This window comes from Eurytemora carolleeae, unplaced genomic scaffold (genome assembly GCF_000591075.1).
Source record: "Eurytemora carolleeae unplaced genomic scaffold, Eaff_2.0 scaffold768, whole genome shotgun sequence".
Lineage (NCBI taxonomy): Eukaryota > Metazoa > Arthropoda > Copepoda > Calanoida > Temoridae > Eurytemora > Eurytemora carolleeae.
In genome coordinates, this window is record NW_019396673.1 from 118,024 (window position 1) to 141,604 (window position 23,581).

Below are 23,581 nucleotides of genomic sequence, written 5' to 3' on the forward strand. Positions count from 1 at the left end.
GAGATTTGAAAATGCATGTTGTATGTCTGTTCTATGTGCGCGTTACGAGCGTCGCGCGCGCGCTTAAATCTAAAGAGTGTATTTGTGAAAAATGCATGTTGTATGTCTATTCTAAGGTATTTTGGGTCAAGGATTTCAAATCTGTAGTCAAAATTGCAATTTTCAAAATAAAGAAATTGTCAGGAAAAAAACTTGATTGCAACTTTATTACAGTTTACTCTTTAATGTAAGAAATCACATACTTCCTCATTTGTAACCAGTGTCTCTTTAGTCAAATTGCAACGCCAACTGAACTGATGAGACCGTCAATCGGAATCATTCACTTTTACAAATCTGTTTTATGTTTTATCTTCTTTTTCGGTATTTATGTTTATTCTTGATTCTTTCCCAAATGAGTGTATTTTAATGATTTAATATTAGCCCGATTTCTTTGACGAGCTGTAACTTGCTTTGACTCTGACTATGTTTTGAGATCATAGCTACAAGGTTGGATTTCAGATCATAGTCAAAGCTCATTCATAAATCAAAATCTTGAGGTTGGATTTAGTATGATTTCAGATCTAGTCAAAGTACAAGTAATTTGTTTTATGAATCCAATCTAAGCTGCTCTGACTATGATTTGATGACAGCTGGCCTTCCTAACTGACAGCAAAAAATAAATTTAGTGAGCATTGATATTTTCTCGACCCCTTTAAAAGTCGTCTTTGATTTAGCCTTAAAATTGTAAAATATTTGATAAATTAGATAGATGGATAGACTAATAAAAACATAGATAGATAGATAGAGATAAAACATGAAGAAAAAAAGAAAATAACAGAAATAATATATAAAAGGAAATATCTGATAAAAAGGTTTATTTTTGTTTTAAAAAAATCTTTTTTAGTATTCAAAATAAAAATAAATATTCTTAAGAAAATTTTCATTTTTTATTTTAAAAGTATTTTTTAGAAAATATTTTTTTTAATTTATTAGTTAAAAAATTAAAAAAATATCTTTTTAAAAAAATATTATTTTTAAGTTTTTTTAAAATTTGAAAAAATATCATTTATAGGTTTTTAAAAAATCTTAGAAATATTTTCATTTTTCTGAACTATGCATCTTGGCATATTATTTCTGGTCTCTATTTTCATGTTTTGCAATTTAAGTAGTTTTAATGTCTGCTTATTTGTACCCAAAATCATGGTAAATGCCTAAAAATGGCGACTAGTTTGTTCCCATTTGCTGGGATTTAGCTGTGAAGTCGAAGCTAAATCCAACCTCAGGTGTGATTTTCATCAGCTGATGTTTAGCTATGATTTAGCTCCGACTTCAGATCAAACATAAGCTTCGATCTTGCTCTGATTTTGGACTAACGAATACAAAATCATAGCTAAGCTAGGAAGTCGCAGCTAAATCATAGCTAGAACCGGACAAAGAAACCGGGCTAATGTCTGCTTATTTGTACCCAAAATCATGGTAAATGCCTAAAAATTGCCAATAGTTTGTTCCCATTTGCTGTGATTTAGCTGTGAAGTCGAAGCTAAATCCAACCTCAGGTGTGCTTTCCATCAGCTGAAATTTAGCTAAGATTTAGCTCCGACTTCAGATCTAACCTAAGCTTCGATCTTGCTCTGATTTTGGACTAACGAATACAAAATCATAGCTAAGCTAGGAAGTTGCAGCTAAATCATAGCTAGGTTCTAGAAATCGAACTATTGTTTCAAGATTTTTCTTCATAATTTGTATAATTTAGTATAGGGGACAAGGGGGGCCGGGGGTTAAAGGGGGAGCAGAGACTGATTAACTGTCAACCATATTTTCTTCTTTTTCAGGGGACTCATCTTGGGGGAGGGGGGGGCTTAGCCCCAATGCCCCCCCCCTCTTTTTCACTCCTTAAAAAGATTATTTGTTATAATTGAGTTGTTTTGTATCGAAACAATAGTGTAAAATCATAAAATGGGAGAATTTAAAAAAGAAAAAATACATAATTATTGAAAATCAAGCAACCTCTCGGTTCTCTCAGTTTTGATATTTTAGTGCAACCTATAAAACTTGCTATTGACACCTCATGTGCAAGTATGTGCAGCTAATTGTTTTCCTTGCCATTTCTATACTTCAATTGCAACATTTTGGCATAGGTCTCATACTCAGGGTATTTCGGGGGAAAAAATCCCAAGAACTACAAACATTTATTTCTCAAAAAAACGTCTTTTTAAAATAGAATTTAGTTCCCCTCTGAAATTTTTTTATCATTAATCTAGTTTTTTTTTATTGCGTTACTTATTTATTTTGTAAAAAAAGTTATTGCCAAATTTTCATTTCATTGGATCATTTTTTTGGGAAAACCTGTTCCAAAATGTATTTAAACTTTCAAAAAAAAAAACACATAAAAAATTTAAATTCTGATGATTCAAATTAAGGGTTTTGCTCGTCCCTGGACCTGCACAAAAATCATGCTCTCGGTCAAACCCTAAATGTCAGCTTTCACAATTTAATTGATCGTAAATTAAATAAAGAATCAATTGATGATGATGAGGATGATTTTCTAGAAAATATATAAAGTATTTTTTTGGGGAGGGGGGGGGGGTTAAACAATTTAAAATTGATTTATGTTTCTTGGTACTTTCAGTTTTTATCATCGGTCATCCACAAGGGTGTATTCAGAAATAATTTTATGCATCCCACCCTAGGAGCTCCTAGGGGGGGGGGGGCAAAATTTGAACTGTAAATTCAAAAAGAATTTGTGTCTGTACAGGTACAGAAAATTAAAACCTTTGATTGATAATGTTTCATTACAGGGTGAACTTGTTTGTGAATTCTCCCTGGTTTCTCCAACCATGATTACGAGGCTTGATATAGGTTTGTAATTACAATTTTTAATACATTTATCTTCAAATAACATCATACTTTAACCCTATATCCTTTCCTGTAAAATAGTAAAAATGTTTGCAAAAAAATGTCCAAAAATTATATAATATACATCTTCAAAAGCCCGTGACAATGCTATTTCAAATATGCAAACATTTTTGCAAAATTTTAAATAACCTGATGTGTATTAAGAAAAACTTTTAATGTGCAAATTTCATTGGACGGGTTACTTGCAAAAATTATTAAAATCTGACAACTGAAAATGGGTTAAAACAAAGATTTAGTTTGTTACAGGAAAAAGTAGTTATTTAGGCAGTGTTTCTGAGAACTCAGGTAGTTAGTATAAAAGCCCGGTTTTAGACCTAAAGGGAGGGCTACATGGGTATTTAGGAAAAGTCGGAAAATGTCAACAGCCTCAGACCAATACTTTTTGAGTTACGTAAAAAAACTACTGGGGGGGGGGGCGGTCAAATTGACCCCCCCCCCCCCCCAATCAGGAATAGAAAATACTTCAGAATTTGCATTTGATAAACAAGAAATAATAAAGCAGCGCTTAGGATCCGCATAATATGCAGATCCTCGCGGACAAATATCAATTAACCCAACAAAAAGTCAATCCTTTTTTTCTAAAATCATAATTTTTCAAATGAAAACTTCTCTTTTGCATTGGTAGTAAAAAGTAGTATAGTTTTTGAAATGATTTTTAAAAATTAATTTTACCCTATTTAAAAAAACTGATTTTTTGCACTGCGCGCTTGAAGAGGGGTTTGGAAATAATTTTCAAAGAAAATACATACTCTCTTAGTGGGTGAAATTAAATGATTATTATAGGACATCATTAAAGTGAATTAAGATGTAGTAACATTTATCTGATTCGTTAAACATTTTCTATCTGTGATTTAGTTGCGATTTTTCAGGCTAGTTAGACGAGGAAGTCATAACTATATCACAGCTAGAAAATGTTAATCGAATCGCCTCCTTGTGTTACTGGAACTTTTTAATACTTTATTTTTTAAAGGAAATTTCTGGAGTGCCAGCGTTGAAGTTTCTGTTGGTCTAAGTTCCTGGCCACCCACACAGGTAAACACTTTTAACGATAAACTTTCGCCATCCCACCCTCCGGTCCATTCCAATGCCCTCTCCTCAGTGTTTTTTTAAAATCAAAAATGAAAAATTTAATCTCTAATTACAATTACATGGACCACTGTGAAAGAAATTTGAAATGTTATATAATAAATAAATTGGTTTTCATACCATTCTTTTTGATGAAATGAAATTTGATATTTTTCTCTGAAATTTTGCAATTCAGCAAAATATAATTATTTTAAAATTTAGAGAGAAATTGTGTTGAATCATAACTTCATGAACCGTTTGACCAGTATATCAGGTTAGCTATTACCAAGGACATATTGTCATGAACCGTGTGACCAGTGTATCAGGTTAGCTATTACCAAGGACATATTGTCATGAACCGTTTGACCAGTATATCAGGTTAGCTATTACCAAGGACATATTGTCATGAACCGTCTGACCAGTGTATCAGGTTAGCTATTACCAAGAACATAACGTCATGAACGTCATGAACCTTGGGGGGGGGGGGGAATTCAGCCTAGGGAAGAAAATTCAAGGAAAAAGAGAGAAAAAAGGAAGAAATAACGAAAGGGGGATGAAAAGAGAAAAAAGGGGAAGAAAAAGAGTAAGAAAAAGAGTAAATGGGGAGAAAAGGGAAGACAAAATATATTAAAAGAAGAAGAATAATATTACTGTATTAACTCTTAGTCTGGGGAAGAAAATTCGAAAGATATTTCTTTCCCTTTTTTCTGAATGGTGATATTAATACTTTCCCCAGTTTATTAAAGGAAGAAAATAACCAAGATTTCCCAAAAAGTATTAAAAAGTTCCCCCCCCCCCATTGCCTATGAGGAAGAGAAATCAGATATTTTAGAAAAGTTTCCTATATTTCCTTTAAACTGAGAGTGAGAACTGAGTCTCATTTCCCAATTGTGTTTTAAGTTCTAATGGAACAGAATTAAAAGAATCTTTAAGAACATTTATTGTAGCGTAGGCATTAACTGCCTGGACTTATGGGACAGCTTAATGTAAAAGAAGATCGAGTTAAAAAAAAAAATTTTATCATCATTATTTTTTTTCTGCTGACACAGGAAATTATGCAAAACCTTTCTGAGGAAAAGTATCATATTTCTTCCTTCATATCAAAATCATGTGTTGCCCCCATTTAAGAAGCTTTAAGAATTTCAAAAAAAATTCAAAGGGGACTTGGTTTTTGACCTTATTAGGGCACCAAAATACTACATTGTACAACCAAAACACAAATTCGGAAAGATGCAACATTCAACTCGGATCGTAAACAAATCTATTTAATTCCAAACAAATCATTCAGATATTACAAACAATAGTCATCGATTATTTTTCGACGCATTCGTAAATAGTTGATATTTCATAATATTTTGTATTTTTCATGACCTGAGAGTTACTTTTGAAAACATGTATTCCTGTTTCGAGGATTTTTGATAATAAAGACGACATTTTCATATTTTCCAGGAATGTTAGAAAATCCAGTGCCAGCGAAAATTATTTTTAAAAAAAAAACGAAATCAAAAATATTCTGAAATATTAACTATATACGAATGTGTCGAAAAATAATCGATGACTACTGTTTGTAATATCTGAATTATTTGTTTGGAATTAAATTGATTTGTTTACGATCCAAGTTGAATGTTGCATCTTTCCGAATTTGTATGGACGCTGCGTTCTTCGGTGTGAGTCGTTTTAACAATTTTCTCCTTATAGACGCAAACGATAGGAATAAGATTAGTAGCGATCAAAAGCGCTTTTTTATCGCATTAATCCTATACCCCCTTTTATTTTTTGCGAACACTCCCTTTAAATCTGTATAGAACATATATTCTAATACATGGGTTGAATAGGAGAGAACTGTAAGCAGCTTCTCAGTTTTAAAGAAGAGCAGTTTCAGTCAGCAGCAGAACAGTACTGGGATAGGATTAGGATTACTTGTAAACAGCCCTACAGGTAAAATGCTGCTCAATATATATATAGTTACGATTTGTAATTGTAGCCTTCAAACAGGAAATATATTTTTTTTTCTGTCTTAAGATTGATAATTAGTTTCCCCGGTATTCCTAAATATTCTTTTTTCTGTCTTAAGATTGATAATTAGTTTACCCGGTATTCCTAAATATTATTTTTTCTGTCTTAAGATTGATAATTAGTTTCCCCGGTATTCCTAAATATTATTTTTTCTGTCTTAAGATTGATAATTAGTTTCCCCGGTATTCCTAAATATTATTTTTTCTGTCTTAAGATTGATAATTTGTCTCCCGGTATTCCTAAATATTATTTTTTCTGTCTTAAGATTGATGATTAGTTTTCCCGGTATTCCTTGATATTTTTTTTTTCACAGAAGCGCTTAAGATGGGCAACAAGTGTTTCTACTTTGTTTCTTTTAAAATGAAAAAATCTACGTTCACGTTAATTAGCGTTAATTTTTGAGAATAAAAATGGCTTAATATCATTGTGTTTTTTTGCTTAAATAATAAAGGGAAAATTTAGACAAGGAATATTATCTTGAAATACTATTTTTTCAGGAATTAAAAGAGCTCGCTAGTTTTGTTTATTAATTAATACAAACTCATATTAATTATTATTGATTGTATGATACCAGATTATTCATATATTATGATATTGTTTAGATACCAGATTATTCGCATATCACGATATTGTTAAGATACCAGATCATGCATATATCACGATATTGTTCAGATATCAGATTATTCATATATTACGATATTGTTTAGATACCAGATTATTTATATATCACCATATTGTTCAGATACCAGATTATTTATATATTACGATATTGTTCAGATACTTATTGTTTATATAATACGATAGTGTTCATATACAAGAATATTCATATAATGATATTGTTCAAATACCAGATTATTCATATATTGTTGAGATACCAGATTATGCATTGTTTACAATATTGGTTTGATACGAGAACAGATCCTTTAGTATTGCGATATTGTTCAGATACCAGATCAGATCTTTCATTCATTACAAAATTGTTCAGATACCAGAACGATGTGTTCGGTCTATCTATGTTTGCTCTGATTGGAGCTGCGAAATCTACTCCAACAAAATCCAAGGAACGGATATTATCCATATTTTGAAATTTATCTATATCCAAGAACTACTTCACCAGAAATTGAAAAGTTTGATAAATGAAAAGAAAACATTTACTTTTAACTTAGATCAGACATCTACAAAAATACCTTTTTTTCGCATATTTTTGCTTTTTTGAGGTGAAATTGATGAGAATTTTTAGTTCTTTTAAGCTTTTAACCCCAAACAAAGAAATATTAAAAAGACCTGAAAACTTGCAACAATTTCAAATTTTCTGATCCCAAAATCTTTGCAACCTGGCGTCGCTCATCTTTGATATTTTAAACTGTGACTTTTATAAGATAAACTCGTCTATGATTGAAATATGTAAGGTTTACACCATCAGACTGCAAAGATAAAAGGATTAGAAAATTAATTGTTTTCTCAAATAAGTAAAAGTCTTGAATATATTGTCCCAAGTAACTTAAGTGATATAATATTTATTTATTTATATTAAAGATGAAACTATAGCGCACTTACAGTGATAAACAAAAAAACTCTTGAATAGGAAGACGACTTTTACACTCATGCCTTTAAATAGTCCAAAAAACATCACATCATTTGTGCAATGTAAACGGACTTGTTTCACTTATTAAGGGATTTAATAACTTGTTAGTAAAAGTCAAGTGCCAAGGATCAGGATCCGCAAGATTTTGGCTTTCTGGATCCGGTTCCAATTGAGGAAAAATATCAACCGAAAACTGCAATACAAAACTTTTACTGTCAATGCTCAAATATAAACAATATATTGAAAAAAGAGAGATTGTAAAAAAATTACTGATTTCTGAATGGTTTATCAAGTTTTAACATATACATAAGCCAAATAAATAAGACAAAAACTCTGCTTTGTTAAGAAATTTCAGTAAATCTTTTAAAATGACCTGGATCCTGATCCGGATTCATTTTTTTCCAGTGCGGATCCAGGATCCGGATCACTGTATTTAAATAAAAATAGAAATTTTATTTTAAATTTATTTAAATTTCACGGGCAACGCCGGGCACTTAACTTGTTACTTAAGATTCTTGGATACTGCTTTTGCTGTTTATAAAGATCATGAGAAAGAAATTCCTGATAACATTTCTCTTAAAATTGGATAAAATATTGAAATGGTTTAAAAAAACATATCGTCTAAAAGTTTAAATCAAAAATTTTCTGTAAATTTTAAAACTTGTTTTTAGGATTGGATTTATCTATTTTGTCTAGGTTAGCAGTTCAGAGAATAAAGTCGAGGGTGAGCAGTTGAATTTATTCAAGGAGAAAGTTTATAAGGTTTGTTCATTTTGATGTTTAAAGAAGAGAAACATTAAATTAACTTATAATGTTAGTTCCAGGGGTAATCCGAAACTTTTTCTTCAAATGTTTTGTTTTAAGATATCTCAAATAATTTACAGATATATAACTGATGTTTATATTCAATATTGAATTATATTCAGGGGAATTTTATCTTATTAAATATACAGGAATTAAAAAAAAAGACGCGCACATTGCACAAAATTCTATGTTTTTAAATTCCAAGGCAAATGATAACACAAAGCTAATTGTCATTGTACGATGGGCGGATTTTTGATAATGTCACTAAAGTGAGATTTTGGTACCGACAATTTAATAATGTCAATTTGGTTATGAAAATTCGTGGTTAGATGACAAATTGGTGATGACAAATTATTAATGAAAATTTGGTAATAAGTTGACATATTTGCTTTTCTTTAATGATGAATTGTTAGATTTATATTCGATAAAATATTTTTGATTGAAGGAAACATGTATTTCGTGTACTAAAGAAATACTCTCAAAAAATTCGCAACATTGTTTACATTAAGTTTGCTTTTTTGATGCTTTTGCAAGCATTATTTATCTTTTTGTAAGATCCATTCTGTTAATAAAATTCAGTTTTAGCTATATTTAGTTACCAAATTGTCACTTTTATATAGTTACTTGAGTGTCACGTTTAGGTAGTTACCAAATTGTCAATTTTATATAGTTACTTGAGTGCCACTTTTATGTAGTTACCAAATAGTCCCTTTTGTATAGTTACTTAAGTGTCACTTTTATGTAGTTACCAAATTGTCTCTTTTATATAGTAACTTGAGTGTCACTTTTATGTAGTTACCAAATTGTCTCTTTTATATATTAACTTGAGTGTCACTTTTATGTAGTTACCAAATTGTCTCTTTTATATAGTAACTTGAGTGTCACTTTTATGTAGTTACCAAATTGTCAAATTGTCTCTTCAATATAGTTACTTGAGTGTCACTTTTATGTCGTTACCAAATATCACTTTTAACAAATTACTTAATTGTCACTTCAATGAAGTTATAGTCTTATTTAACACATTTGTAGTTAAGAAATTGTGATTTATGATGTTATCAAAGTGTCTTTTCCAAATTTGCATTACCAAATTTTCTCTTTTATGTGCTTACCAAAGTTGACATTACAAAATTATCAATTTTCATGTAGTGTAGTTACCACCATTCTTCCTGTTACTTAAAAAAAATGCTAAAAAGATATGTTTTCAAAAAAGTAAATAAAATAGTTTTAGAAACGTACTTTCAGTCTTTTAAAAAAATGTTAAAAATATTAATTGCCGGGAATGCCAGTCATTCCTGAATATTTTATACTACCTTTGTTTTCATAGATGATGGATTCAGCAGCTGTGGTCTCCACAAACTCAACTTTAAACCGTAGCTTAGGTTTAGGTTCTGGTTTAACTCCTAGATCTAGGACCAGTACACCTGGCAGTGCTCTGGGTACTCCTAGATCTCCTAACCTTCTTGGATCGATATCTAAACCAACTCTGACCGCCAGATCGTTTAGTTCATCATCCTTTGACAGATTTGGACAGATTAGCATTTCCATGGACAAATCGTCTTCATCATTTACCAGGTAAACCAGTTCTTCTGAACATTGCAGATTTCTGGGGACAAAACTATTGTTTACTGTTTAGGATAGCATTGAGCTTGATATCTATTGTGTTAACTTTTAAATTGAAGTATTTAAGTTTACGTTGATAGTGATACACTCTATAGAAATCAATCGAGGGGAACAAACACCGTCTGATTCCTTAAGTCCTCGTTTTAAAATACACGAGTTTTACTCTTTTGTTCTGTAAGTGTTTAAGAGCCATGATACACAAAGAATTCATCAAGAGTTGTGAGACTTGTGAGTTAAAAGAGACTGCAAGCGTAATTTCAAGTGACCCACCCTGCAAGATAGCATGCCCGATTTTCAGCCCTACCCTCAAAACCTTGATCTTATCAAAAAAGGGGGAAATACAGCGGGTTTTCTGACTCAAAAGCAAAAAGTGGAATTTTCAAAAGTTCAGCAGAGTTTGACGGATACAAAAAAACAGATTTATAAATATTAAATAGATAGATTTCAGGAAAAAAAACCTATACGTATTTTGTCGTCTATTCTTAGAGAATCCAGCGGAAAAGAGAATAAAGAAGAACCCTTTGTTGATAAAGCTAAGCAGTTCCTGAAATCCTGTAGGTTTCAAGATAAAGGTATTTCAATGCACAAAACACATCACTGTCATTTTTAATTTTACAAACTTTATATCTTAGCAACCTGATTGTGTAAAACATTGATATTTTTAACTTTGACAATTAGATTTTTATATCTTAGTTTAAAATAACGAAGACCTTCATAAAAAGTTTTGCCCGGAATGCACAAACATTCCAAAAATATGATATATATATGCATGGTTAACATTATAATGTTTTTTTAATAATTATTCGTCTTGATGTACGGCAATTGTATAAAGTTCAACACACTAAAGATATATAGATGTTTTTGGTAAATAGGATTATTTCTGTTATTCTAGTGAAGTAATTCTTCACCCCTTAGTTCAAACTTTTAACTTCTCAGATCTTAAACTTTATTTGGAAGTAAAACTAACTAGTTAGGAGCATGGAAAAAGAATAAAGTTACTACAGTGTAAATGGTCCAGAGAACAAGGATAAGGGGAAGGGAAATGATATTGCACCGAAATGCAAAAGTTCGTGTTTTTGGTAGATTAGATCTGATTAATGACTTGACTGGTTAGAATGACATGTTTTTACGTCAAAAAAGGTCGTCAGGTCGTAAAAATGTTGGTCAAAAGAGACTTCGTAATGTTCCGTAAATGTTGGTTGAACACCTACAGTCTACAGTCTACATTACAGTACAGTACAGTACAGTACAGTACAGTACAGTACAGTACAGTACAGTACAGTACAGTACAGTACAGGGAAGTTGTAAACATCATTATTTATCATCTCTTGTGCTCTTCTTATTTCATAAATCTAGAATTGACTTCTTCTTTCTTTTAGATTGTTTTTGTTCCATTAGGCATTATTTCGTAAACACACATCCCATTCAAAATCTTTAACTTCAAAACCTTGTTGTCCTAGGTTTTCTAAAATGTTGTCGTCTAACATTTTTTTAAATTGACGGAGATATCGTGACATTCTTCCATTTGTTCAAATGGTAGATGTCTCTGTTAATTTTAAAAAAGAAGAAAGAAGGAAAAAGGAAGGCGACATTTTGGAAAAACTCATAATTCTTTTTTTATATACTCAGTGTCATTTATCAATTATATGAAATCAAATAAGTTTTTTAAGTCGTCTCTTATCTCCATTTTTCTTATTGTGTTAAACACAATCAATGATAAAATAAATAAACCATATAAATGCAGGCTAATGTTGCAGGGCTGGAGGAAGTTGAACAAATAACATTTAATCAGATCAAACAAATATGGATTCAGAAAATGAAATCTGAGTTAACCAAGGTTAGATTTTTATTTTAAAGCTATTTTTTTAATCAATCAGTATCGGAAAAGTTTTTGCATTCTTTCCCTTTATATCTGTTTGATCCTGCAGTGTGTACTCTGATTAATCTAACTAATTGTTTAGGAAGAACGAACTGTTCTGAAAACTGTATCCAGGAAATACTTAGAGTAAATATTTATCTATTATAAAATTGCCGATTTTTTTAACAATTTCCTATTTGGNGTGGCAAAATATTGATTTCTCAAAAATCTTAATTGTTTTATATTTTTATAAAGGGCCCCCCCTCCCCCCTTTTTTCCCGTTTTTCGGTATATGCCCATACAATATAGTCATAGCTTTAATAAATGTTATTCCATTCCATATTTGATTTAAGAGAGGTCTGGTTAACCATTTTTAATGCAAATATTAAGCATTTTTACGCTTAGGATACAGACAAGCCAATTTGATAATATAATAAATGAAAGAAATAAAGAATTATTTTTTTAAGGAATTTGGTGACAAAGCTTGAAACTCGGAAAACTCAACAGTTCTCTCTGAAACGGAAATCTATCGCAGATTTGGAAAGAAAATCAATATTTATTGAAATATGGTTCAAACTTCTCATCAGTGTATTTTATCAACATATATTTATATTCTATAGAATGAAGAATGTGTACGGAAAGTTTTTTATCCGGCCAAACTAAGGAATGATTTAATTTTAATGAGCAAAAACTTTTTTCAAAGAAAAGTTTTCTTAAGTTGTTCTTTTCGGTCTGAAAACTTAACTTTCAAACCATCATCTTGGAAATTTGATTTTACGAAACACTACTTTTTTAGTTAAAATCAATAACAAGGGAGGTAGGGTATGTGTACACATTTTTCTTTGGCGTATCAAGTCTGCTAGAAGGTCAGTAAAATGTACGCAAAACTTAACTTTCCCCACCTGGGTTTCTAATTAATTTAGATTTTAATTATGCAGTAAATCATTTATGACCAAACCAATTGATTTGATTTTGACAGACAATGTCTGGACCTCAGAAAAAGAGAAAAGCTTCAAGTTCGGACAGGTATCATAGTAACCGTTTAGCAGGTCTTTTTAGTGGAACAGGAGGACATCATGATCTTAAAAGGACTGTAAGCGTAATTTTAGGTGACCCTCCATGTAAAGATGGCAATGCCCGATTTACAAAGTTACCCTTGCAACCTTTATCTGATCACGTATGTGGAAGATATTGTTATTCTTCTAGGTTATTAAGTGTTTATTTCTGATAATTATTATTTGTTTTCCTGCAGTCTTAATGCGTAACTCACTTTTGAAACAATTAAAAATAATCAGTTTTCAAAATAATAAACATTGCTAACTAATTCATACTTGATCAGACAAAGGTTTCAAGGGTAAGGTTGTGAATCGGGCATTGTCATCTTTGCATAGAGGGTCACTTAAATTTACGCTTACAGTCCGTTTAAGCACCAGTCTTAAAGGGTCACTTGATAATACCTTGACATCCTTTTCTTTTCTTTTTATTTAATAGTAGTTTAGTGTATTTAGGTCAACGACTATTTAACACTGTAATAGGAATAGTATTTGATTGTGTAGAGAAAATTGTACTAAAAATGATGAGGGGATGAAAATCTATTTATATATTTTATCATTTTTTTGCAAAGTTTTGGTTAAGAGAATATCTAAATATATCCTTCAGTGTAGTTGAGTTCAGATTACCTATCATCTTATTCAAACTTTTATCCTTGCTATTTATACCATTTCATTTTTAGCGAACACTACAATTCGTTGTTTTAATTGATTTATGCATTTAGGGAAGATATTGATGAAACAGAAAAGAAGACTAATGATACTAAACGAAACAATAGGTTAGTAGTGGCAGATTGCTAAGATATTTTTAAATCTCCAAAACTCGGAATTGCATGTTAATTGTCAACGCGTGTGTAATCTAAATTACGCTGCGAATGTGAAATAAGGTTAAAAAACGAATGAATAAGAGTCGTTGACTATTGTTTTTTGTTGTTAAGTGAAGTGACGCAAGGGCAGAGATTTTACGGGCCTGTGAAGACGATTTATATTAAATAATCTTTTCGGAAACATCAAATGGAAATAAAGCTGCCACATTGAAGGAATTTCATTGTCTGTTAAGATTACATTCCCGATCGACAATAGCCTTTTATAAGATTGACCTTATTTACGTTTTGTCTATCTTTTAAACATATAAATACCCTTTATTCACTCCTTCCTTTTCTCGTTTGCATAATTCCTTAAGTCACTTTTATAGAGGAATAAAATTACATGCCAACCTATGAATAATAGTCACTTAAAATTACTTATACAGTCCCTTTAAATCTAGTTTTACCTGGTCACACAGTGTTTGAGTTGTGAAAGAAGCAGCGAAATTTGCCACGGTATTACCTGAACAGTAATTAGGATCCGGATCCGTTGCATATTTTGGCTTCCTGGATCCAAGGGTCAAAATATCAACCAAAAAGTTAAAGAAAAACCTTTTGCTCTCAAAGTCCAAATCTGAACTGTAAAAAGAAGAGGGAGTACTGAAATGTTCCATATTATCTCTGAATGGTTCCTGGGTTTCAGCATAAAAATAAGCGGAGAAAAACTAAAAAAAAACTCTTCTTTTGTATAAAAATAAGTAAATCTTTAAAAAAATTATTCATGATCTGGATCCGAATTTTGGATCCTTTTATTTCATATTCAAGGTTGAAATGAAAATGAAATTGACCCTAAGCACTGTACCCGACTAATGACAATTTTTAATATTTATCAAAATTGTATTTCGGGATTTTCCTCCTTTTATAAGGTGTTGTCTCTTAAACCATAAAATATCAACCGAATTCACCAGGGTACTTAGTTAGATACTTATCTGGAGTATATTTAGATTACCTTAATTACGTAGAACAGGGAAAATTAGAAATTACACCTTATTAAAACGGATTCGATGGAAAAGAAGTGATAGGATTAGAAGATATGGGAAAAAGGGGATGGGATATGATGGGAGAAATGAGGATGGGATGGGATATGATGGGAGAAATGAGGATGGGATGGGATAGGATGGAATACGATGGAAAAAGGAAGGGAGGATTGATTGGGTCGGCGGATAAGCAGGCTATAACGGGTCGGAATGGGATATAATGGGATGGGAAGAAATGGGATTGGTGAGAATATAATAGGATAGGTTATTATATACAATTGCTGGGTTAAGCATAGAGCAGTATTGGATTGGACTTGATGAGTGCCATGGAGAAAGGATAATACAAGTTTAAGTTGAATAAACCCATGTAAATCCTGGAAATTAAATATAAAGAAACTTGATTAGGTATAATCTCTTGTTTCAGGAATGCCCTGGCCACGCTGGATGTTGAATTGGGTAGTTCAGGTACATTCGATTGGATTGGATTAACTTGGATTGGATTGAATGAATTTTCATGAGATTTTTTTTGTATGGTATAGTAATTAAATTGTATTTGGTTAATATTAATTGGGTTGATGGAAATGGCATGAGGATGAGAATTGGGATTTGATGATGAGTGGGATTGGGGATGAGATTGAGGATGGGGTTGGGGATGAATGGGGATGAAATTGGATGAAGTTGGATGAAGTTGGATGAAGTTGGATGAAGTTGGATGAAGTTGGATGAAGTTGGAACAAATTGGAACAAATTGGAACAAATTGGAGGAAATTGGAGGAAATTGGAGGAAATTAGTTGAAACTGGAGGAAACACGAGGAAACTCGAGGAAAATCGAGGAAAATCGAGGAAAATCGAGGAAACTCGAGGAAACTCGAGGAAACTCGAGGAAACTCGAGGAAACTCGAGGAAACTCGAGGAAACTCGAGGAAACTCGAGGAAACCGGAGGAAACCGGAGGAAACTCGAGGAAACTCGAGGAAACTCGAGGAAACTCGAGGAAACTCGAGGAAACTCGAGGAAACCCGAGGAAACCGGAGAAAACTGGAGAAAACTGGAGAAAACTGGAGAAAACTGGAGAAAACTGGAGAAAACTCTAGGAAACCGGAGGAAACCGGAGGAAACTCGAGGAAACTGGAGGAAACTGGAGGAAACTGGAGGAAACTGGAGGAAACTGGAGTAAACTGGAGTAAACTGGAGTAAACTGGAGTAAACTGGAGTAAACTGGAGTAAACTGGAGTAAACTGGAGTAAACTGGAGAAAACTGGAGAAAACTGGAGAAAACTGGAGGAAATTCTAGGAGGTGGGGGAAAGTGGGGGAAATTGGTTAAAATTGATCGATCATATTAATTTCTCTAGACGATGATACTGCAAAAGAGAAGAGTAAAGATCTCCTAAAATCCAGGAAAAAACGAACAAGAACAGTTACCCCCAAACCAGAAAAGGTAAATACTGATCTAGAACCCTATACCAATTTAGAACCCCGAGATTAAGCAGTTACCTATATCTTGTGCAGCTCTTCAATTTAAATCAATGCCTCTAGGATATGATATTACGTGGTGGTTGTACCCTGCAGTCATGCAGGGATTAGTATTGGTTGATAATACATTACTGATAACAACACTTTGAAATAGGAAGACGACTTTATAGCAATACTTAAGAGTATCTTTTGTTGTTACAAAGCAAATAGTTTTACTGGTAACGTATTAAATCACCTATTAAGACTAAGTTAATTGTTATTTTTCTTGCTCATTGGACTATTTAAAGTCATAACTTGAGTCCAAAACTCGTAATCCTAATTACGAGTTTTTCGGTTATCACTGTACTATGGATATTGAGATCTAGAGGTGTAGATTAGCATTGACCTCTGTAAAGGTAATTACTGTTCAAGAAGTTTCTGGAAACAAGAAACTCTGATTTGATACGAAAACTAATCTCCGTCTATGGTTCCCAGAACCGTATTATTTGTCTCGCCCTTTTATGGGTTATTTGAGCTTATTTTTCTAACAACACCCTCGTTAACAACTTCTTGATTCCTCAGTCTCCAAGTATACACATAGGCGGTTTTATATCTTCTATATATAAATTTGGCTTGTCTGTCTGTTTGTTTGTTTGTTTGTCTGTCTGTCTGTCTGTCTGTCTGTATCCAATAAACGTCAAAACGGCTGAACCGATCGGGCCCAAATTTTTTTGTGGGACATCTAGGGACCCCAGGGAAGGTTTATGAATCATCAAAATTTAAAAAATTTGTCTCCATCAAAATTCGATCTTCATTAAATTTTTGAAAATTTTGAAAATCCACGAAATTTTTTGTGAAAATCCGCGAATTATTTTTGTTTTGTTTTACGATGTACACAAAGAGAACATATGTTCACAATTAATTTAGAAGATGAGCGCGAAGTGCCCTCTAAGGCTAGTTGGTTTATAATTACAATGGATGGCTATTCCAAAATATGCTCAAGCAATATTGTAAGGGAAACCCCTTTTAGTTTTAGTTAAAAGGTTTACATATTGACCAAAAATATAGAAGTATAACTTCAAAATAATTAATATTTTCAATACATTTTAATAAAACACTGAAAGTCATTTCATTTCCGGGAAAACCGATTTCTCGTTGATCTGAAATTCAAAGGCCTGGCCAATGAGGGGTGTAATTTATCTATCACTTAAATTTTCACAAGTCTGGTGATCTCAATTCATGAATCCTAAAGTTTCCACTAGTATCACAAAAAGTATTACATCTAGAATATTTTGTGCTTAAAACAAATTTAAATAACAAGGGCATAATCAGTCGTTTTTGATACTTTCTCTTAACTTGGTTTTTAATTCGTGAACCTTTCTTCCTAAATAAGGGAAGAACCCCCTCAAAGGCTTGAATTAATTGGATTGAACTGAATTGAAATGAAATCTCTACTAATCCAATTATAAAGTCGTTAAAAAATTGTATTAATCCAATTTCAGACAGTCTGGCATTAATCATTTATCATGTTAAAATTTTTACTGATTACAGGTAGTCTTAGAAGAAGTGTTTTTGAACATTTCTTTATTTCATTAGGAATGATATGCTTAATTTGAATCTTTGTTGCAAATTCAAGGAATTTTTCTAATGTTAGGTTTTTATGTACTGTTTTTATTTTCACTTCTTTTCTTGCAACAATTTTTTGACAGTTTTAAATAATTATTATTATTATAGTTGTCGTTGTCGTTGTCGTTGTCGTTGTCGTTGTCATTGTTATTGTTATTGTTATTGTTATTGTTGTTATTGTTAGTTGTCTGGGTGGTTGGAAAAACCTTCCTCGGCTAAGAAGAATGGTGAGACTGCCCTAACAACTAAAGGAATGGAAAAGACTAAAGAAGAAAATAATAAACAGGAAAATATTATTCTGAATTACAGTCGATATCTTTGAAATCAGTTTTTGCGAGAAACAAAACAGAGCCTTTCGTATCTCTAAGCATTGCTAAAATTCTAAAGTCGCATTTAGAAATTTGAAAACAGTTAGTTGAGATAAATATTCTCATTGTGTTTTCTTGGAATCCTAAAATTGCAAGTTTATTTAGCAAGAATATATTTTTACTCTTCTGCTTACTTTTTTTACTTTTCTCCCAAACATTTAAACTTTCAATAAAACATTTAAAACTGTATTCTGGTAGGTGTGTTTTATTAAACCTAAAAAAAAAAAAAAAAAAACGATCGTTTTAACACATTCTTGTGGTTTGTAAGAAAGACAAATGTTTAGAATAAAAGATTTTAAAATTAGTTGCTTCTCTTACTCTATTCCAAATTTTGAATATGACCGAGGAAGGGGTGCAGAGGCGCCATGATCCCCGCAAAAATGATCTCCGAACCTCAGGAATTGCAGAATTACCTCCAGGCCCCGCAAAACTGGTCTCCCAGCCTCAGTGACGTCACCAAGCCTCCCGCCATTCTGTCTCCACGCCCCGCATTTTGGCTCCAATAATAAAATATTTGGCTTTTATTTCCACCAAGAACCTTTTCTTTTAAAATTCTCATCATGATGAAATAGTTCAGAATGATACATTAACATTTTGTATTAAAAAGTGAATTTTAATTGAGATTAAAGGCTTGTATTTTGTTTTTCTAAATTTCACAAATTCCTTAAATTGTAAAGAACTATTGCAGTTTTGTATAAAGATAAAAAAAAATGTTCTATTATTTTAGAGGGGTCTCATATACCAATCAAACAATATCAGCGGCAATTTACAAAACTATGTAGTTTTTGTGAAATCCTTGTATTTGTGATTTTATCGTATGCTTTAGAAAATATTGAACTATTTTTTTAAAAATTGAAACAAAGAATTAAAATAATCCAAATATCTATTACATGCAATACTAACAGGTTAGGGCAGCTTCTTGTCATATCTTGTTGTTTTAATAAGTTAAATTTAATTCTAAATAGTTTTTCTTTTAGCGAGAGAATTCATTTATTTGACTTAATATACATAGGNCAACGGGGTGCGCAAAAACTTGTATATTATAGAACAGATCTCATTAATTTGCATTTTTATGATAAAATGTAATGCTGAGGAATCGAGAGTTAAAAAATCTTCAAATCATGATGCCTTCAAAATAATAGATAAGTCGTCTATAAAGGTCGTCTTTTACTCATTCCATCTTAATGTAAACTTTAACAGAAAAACAACTCCAGAACAATTGAATGAATTAACATGTCAAATTTGTTGATTAGACGATTCTTTAAACTATGACGGAGTCTACTATGAAGAGATATATTTTGATATTTGTTTGGTTAAGCCAATAAATTTAAACAAAAAATAAAAACAACAAGCGGAGACCAAAATGCGGGGCGTGGAGACAGAATGGCGGTAGGCTTGGTGACGTCACTGAGGCTGGGAGACCAGTTTTGCGGGGCCTGGAGGTAATTCTGCAAATCCTGAGGTTCAGAAGCCATTTTTGCGGGGATCATGGCGCCTCTGCACCCCCTCCCTCTATGACCTGATACATTGACTGTAAGTTGAATGATAATAATGATGATTATAACACACCAAAAAAATGAACCGAAAAGATTAACAAGACTACTTCTAAATTCTAAAGATGGAATTATATTTGTTCAGCGGTACAAGAAAAAACTACTGCTGAGTGTTCCGAAGGAGAGTTTAGTTGAGAACGGTATTCTCGTCCAGGAATATAATTATAAGAAGAACAAGGTATGTTTCAAGGATTCTTATTTTTTTTTAAATCTGCTTTAAGGATTTATTGTCGCAATTTCTAGGAGTTGCATGTCCAATTCACAACGGTTCTCTTAAATGATCTTTTTATCACGAATGAATTAGATATCCATATTTTACTTTTTTAAAATTTGTTATTTTACAATTAGGTTTCTATATGAAGTGACTTGAAACCATATTACTTTGCACATTTTTGATCAGAAAAAAGTTTTAGAAGGTGCCATTGTGAATCGGATACGGGCATGGAAGGTCATTTGAAAACTACATCAACAGTCCCTTTAAAGGGGCTGCCGACGTGACCCCATTTGAAAACTACATCAACAGTCTCTTTAAAGGGGCTGCCGACGTGACCCCATTTGAAAACTACATCAACAGTGATAAACTGACCAATATACCTGAGTACTAGCATAATAATGTCAGTGACACATATTCTCTGGAAATGAATATGTACAATAATAGCTGATATATATAAAACCCCCAAGCCTAGGAGTATTTATATCTGAAACATGAAAGATGTAAACTACACAACAATATATAAATGTAACCAAAACAATAACATATGTATAGCCTGTTCCTGGAGACTCTTCCAGTATCATGATATAGTCCTGTAATAGAAAAAATAATCAGACTAACAAACAGTCCCTTTGAAGTTGGATTAATTTTTAATTTTGAATAGTAGGATTATTTTAAATAAAAATAGAAAAATTGATTTTTTCATAGTTTTTTTTATTATTGTGTCTACCCGAGAATCTGGTTCAAAAAGATCTTAATTAACTTTACTTTGCGTGGAGAAACTGTTTTGTAATAGATTTATAATCAAATATATTGTATCTTTTAACCAGCACTTAGATCCATTTATCTGCTTCCGGATCCAGATTGAAAATATTAATCCGGATTCCAGATGTTGCCTCGGAAACTACATTTTCAGAGATAATTCCTCTTTTATCTTAAATTTTTGTCCCATTTAAAAAAATGATCAAATACCATTTATTTATTTTTCGTCAAGGTTTTTTTCACATTTTGTCGATAGACTGTGTTGGGGCTAGGTCCATAATGTCGGTCTATTTCCTTTGATAAAATACCCTATTATAAAACATTTCACGGGGGCCCATTTGCTTGATAAAAAAGTCAATACATATTGTTACATAATACATGACTACAAAAATCTCGTATTAAAGAATTATTGAAGATGAGGTTGGAGATAGTTGCATCTTCCTTTTCTTTTTATTGTTCCTGTTCAGAGCTCAAATTCAATTTAGAAACTTCTTCTATTATCTGTCATAACTCATAATTACGGTAGATCCTGCCAAGATATTGTCAGAAGTCGGTTGCAACATAGGAATAGAACTTTTTATATTTGCCCGAGCACAACATATATTTATATATATCTATATATACTTTGATTGTCTGTTTATTTGTAGCCGCGATAACCCTTGAAAAAGTTTACCTTAAAGAATTTCGATTTTGCTAAATCCACGAAAAAAATCGAAAAAAACAGCAACAATGAAAAGTTAAAGACAGTCTACTAATAGATACAGAACTAGCTTGGAAACCCAGCTTTATCTGGAAACTAAACTTTTCTTTAAATGTTAACTCACTGAACTTAAAATTTTTAAACCAAGCCAAGAACATTTGAGGCAAATTGGGCAAGGTGTTCCTGAGTTATGATCGGACATATAAACAAACAGAGATGTTTACTTTATGGGACTAGCTTGGGAAACCAGCCCTACCCACTACCCAGGTTACCAAAAGTTACGCCCACCGTTTTCCCGCACTTGAAAGATTTGACCGAGAAACTAAATTTTTGCTATAAAACTCAACCTAGAATCACAAAATCAAGCTAATTGGCAAATAGGTCCAAGAGTTCCTGAGTTATGATCGGACAAACAAACAAACAAACAAACAGAGATAACAACTTTATATATATATATAGGTATAGAAGTGGTAATCTCTGTAAAATTGTTTGTATATCCGATCACAACACATGAACTCATTGACCGATTTGCCTCAAATTATAATCTGGATACTTGGTAGTTCATGGGAATGTTCTAAGCTTGTTTGCATGATGTTAAGCTAAGTAGTTTGCCCTTAGTTTCCAGTCAAAGCTGTGTTCCCACGCTATAGTCTTTATTTTAAAGTTGGTACTATTCAGGAATTCCCTTTAAAAGGTGAAATGCAACTAGTTGTTAAAATATGTCCATTTTATTAAGTTTATAATAGAACTCCCTGTATAGGGTGGAATGCAACTAGTTGTTAAAATATGTCCATTTTATTAAGTTTATAATAGAACTCCCTGTGTAGGGTGGAATGCAACTAGTTGTTAAAATATGTCCATTTTATCAAGTTTATAATAGAACTCCCTGTAAAGGGTGGAATGCAACTAGTTGTTAAAATATGTCCATTTTATTAAGTTTATAATAGAACTCCCTGTATAGGGTGGAATGCAACTAGTTGTTAAAATATGTCCATTTTATTAAGTTTATAATAGAACTCCCTGTATAGGGTGGAATGCAACTAGTTGTTAAAATATGTCCATTTTATTAAGTTTATAATAGAACTCCCTGTATAGGGTGGAATGCAACTACAGAGCGTCCCATATCATATTAGATTATCTACAATTTTTAACGCCAAAATATGCACATAATACGCGAAAAATCTAGCATTTTCTGCCAAAAAAATTTTCTATTAGCCTTATTAAATTTTTTAAAATGATTCATTCTTCTTAAATTTTCTGATTTTCCCCCCAAATCGTAATTTAGACCCATTGACGCGGTCTAATTTGATGTGGGACACCCTGTAGTTGTTAAAATATGTCCATTTTATCAAGTTTATAATAGAACTCCCTGTACAGAATGGAATGCAACCAATTTTAAATTTTTTTTAAGGTATAAACAGGAGGTCTCTTTAAAGTTTTCAAGATTTGTTTTCTATTAAAAACTAGTTTTAAACAAGTTTTATAATACATAAAGTTTATTTAGGAACTCCCTTTGAAGGGTGGAATGCAACTAGTTGTTGAGAAGATGGTTCCGGTTGTATTTTACAAAGTTGGAACAGACATTCATTTAGGTAAATATTGATAGTGGTAAATACATTCAGATATTTGTTTCAGGTTTTGGAGACAGTTTTATAGTTTTGTTATGTAAAAAAATTTAAGCTTAGAAGGGTATTTTTTCTAAGATTTACACACACACACCATGGTCTAGGGGAAAAATAAAAATTTGACTTGACATCGTAAACAACAATTTTTTTCCCCAATTAGGGAAAATTTATTTTGGTTTAGCAAGTTGAATAAAAATAGTGGCACATTGAGCAAATAAAATGTTTTTATTTTGCTGTTTTTTTACGAATCTTCACATTATTCTTTACGCTTGAAATTCAACTGTTATTCTCTAATAAATAATAACTAAATTAAAAAATTATACTTTATTTTTAAATGGTAAAAATATATTGCAAAGACTCACTTAATCTGACATCCATTTAATAAGTTTTTTTTTAATTTGAATCGATTGGAATATTATGTGAAAAAAAAAATATTTGAAGAAAAAAGTTTTTTTTTAATTAAATAACCCCAGTGCTGCTGAAGTTAAGTTTGTTTAAATTCCTCCAATTAACTGCAGTACATATTTTATAAACAAAAAGATTAATAC

The 23,581-nt window shown here is 31.8% G+C and overlaps 1 protein-coding gene across 4 annotated transcripts in view; it reads left to right on the forward strand.

Moving 5' to 3' along the window:
- The window catches only part of LOC111707208 (uncharacterized), a 33,368-nt gene that overhangs the window by 1,166 nt on the left and 8,621 nt on the right, over positions 1–23,581 (forward strand). For 2 of the 4 annotated variants that reach the window (XM_023480265.1, XM_023480266.1), the window contains exons 2-19: positions 2,778–2,838; positions 3,866–3,927; positions 4,183–4,234; positions 5,796–5,898; positions 6,962–7,037; positions 8,258–8,323; positions 9,690–9,937; positions 10,472–10,557; positions 11,743–11,822; positions 11,947–11,990; positions 12,311–12,383; positions 12,823–12,869; positions 13,618–13,671; positions 15,160–15,200; positions 16,089–16,174; positions 17,999–18,100; positions 19,821–19,913; positions 22,913–23,000. In XM_023480265.1, coding sequence (XP_023336033.1) covers positions 2,778–2,838; positions 3,866–3,927; positions 4,183–4,234; positions 5,796–5,898; positions 6,962–7,037; positions 8,258–8,323; positions 9,690–9,937; positions 10,472–10,557; positions 11,743–11,822; positions 11,947–11,990; positions 12,311–12,383; positions 12,823–12,869; positions 13,618–13,671; positions 15,160–15,200; positions 16,089–16,174; positions 17,999–18,100; positions 19,821–19,913; positions 22,913–23,000 — 1,462 coding nt within the window. Of the gene's footprint in view, positions 1–2,777; positions 2,839–3,865; positions 3,928–4,182; positions 4,235–4,294; positions 4,339–5,795; positions 5,899–6,961; positions 7,038–8,257; positions 8,324–9,689; positions 9,938–10,471; positions 10,558–11,742; positions 11,823–11,946; positions 11,991–12,310; positions 12,384–12,822; positions 12,870–13,617; positions 13,672–15,159; positions 15,201–16,088; positions 16,175–17,998; positions 18,101–19,820; positions 19,914–22,912; positions 23,001–23,581 lie in introns of those variants that run through there. The other 2 variants (XM_023480267.1, XM_023480268.1) reach the window with 2 other exon arrangements.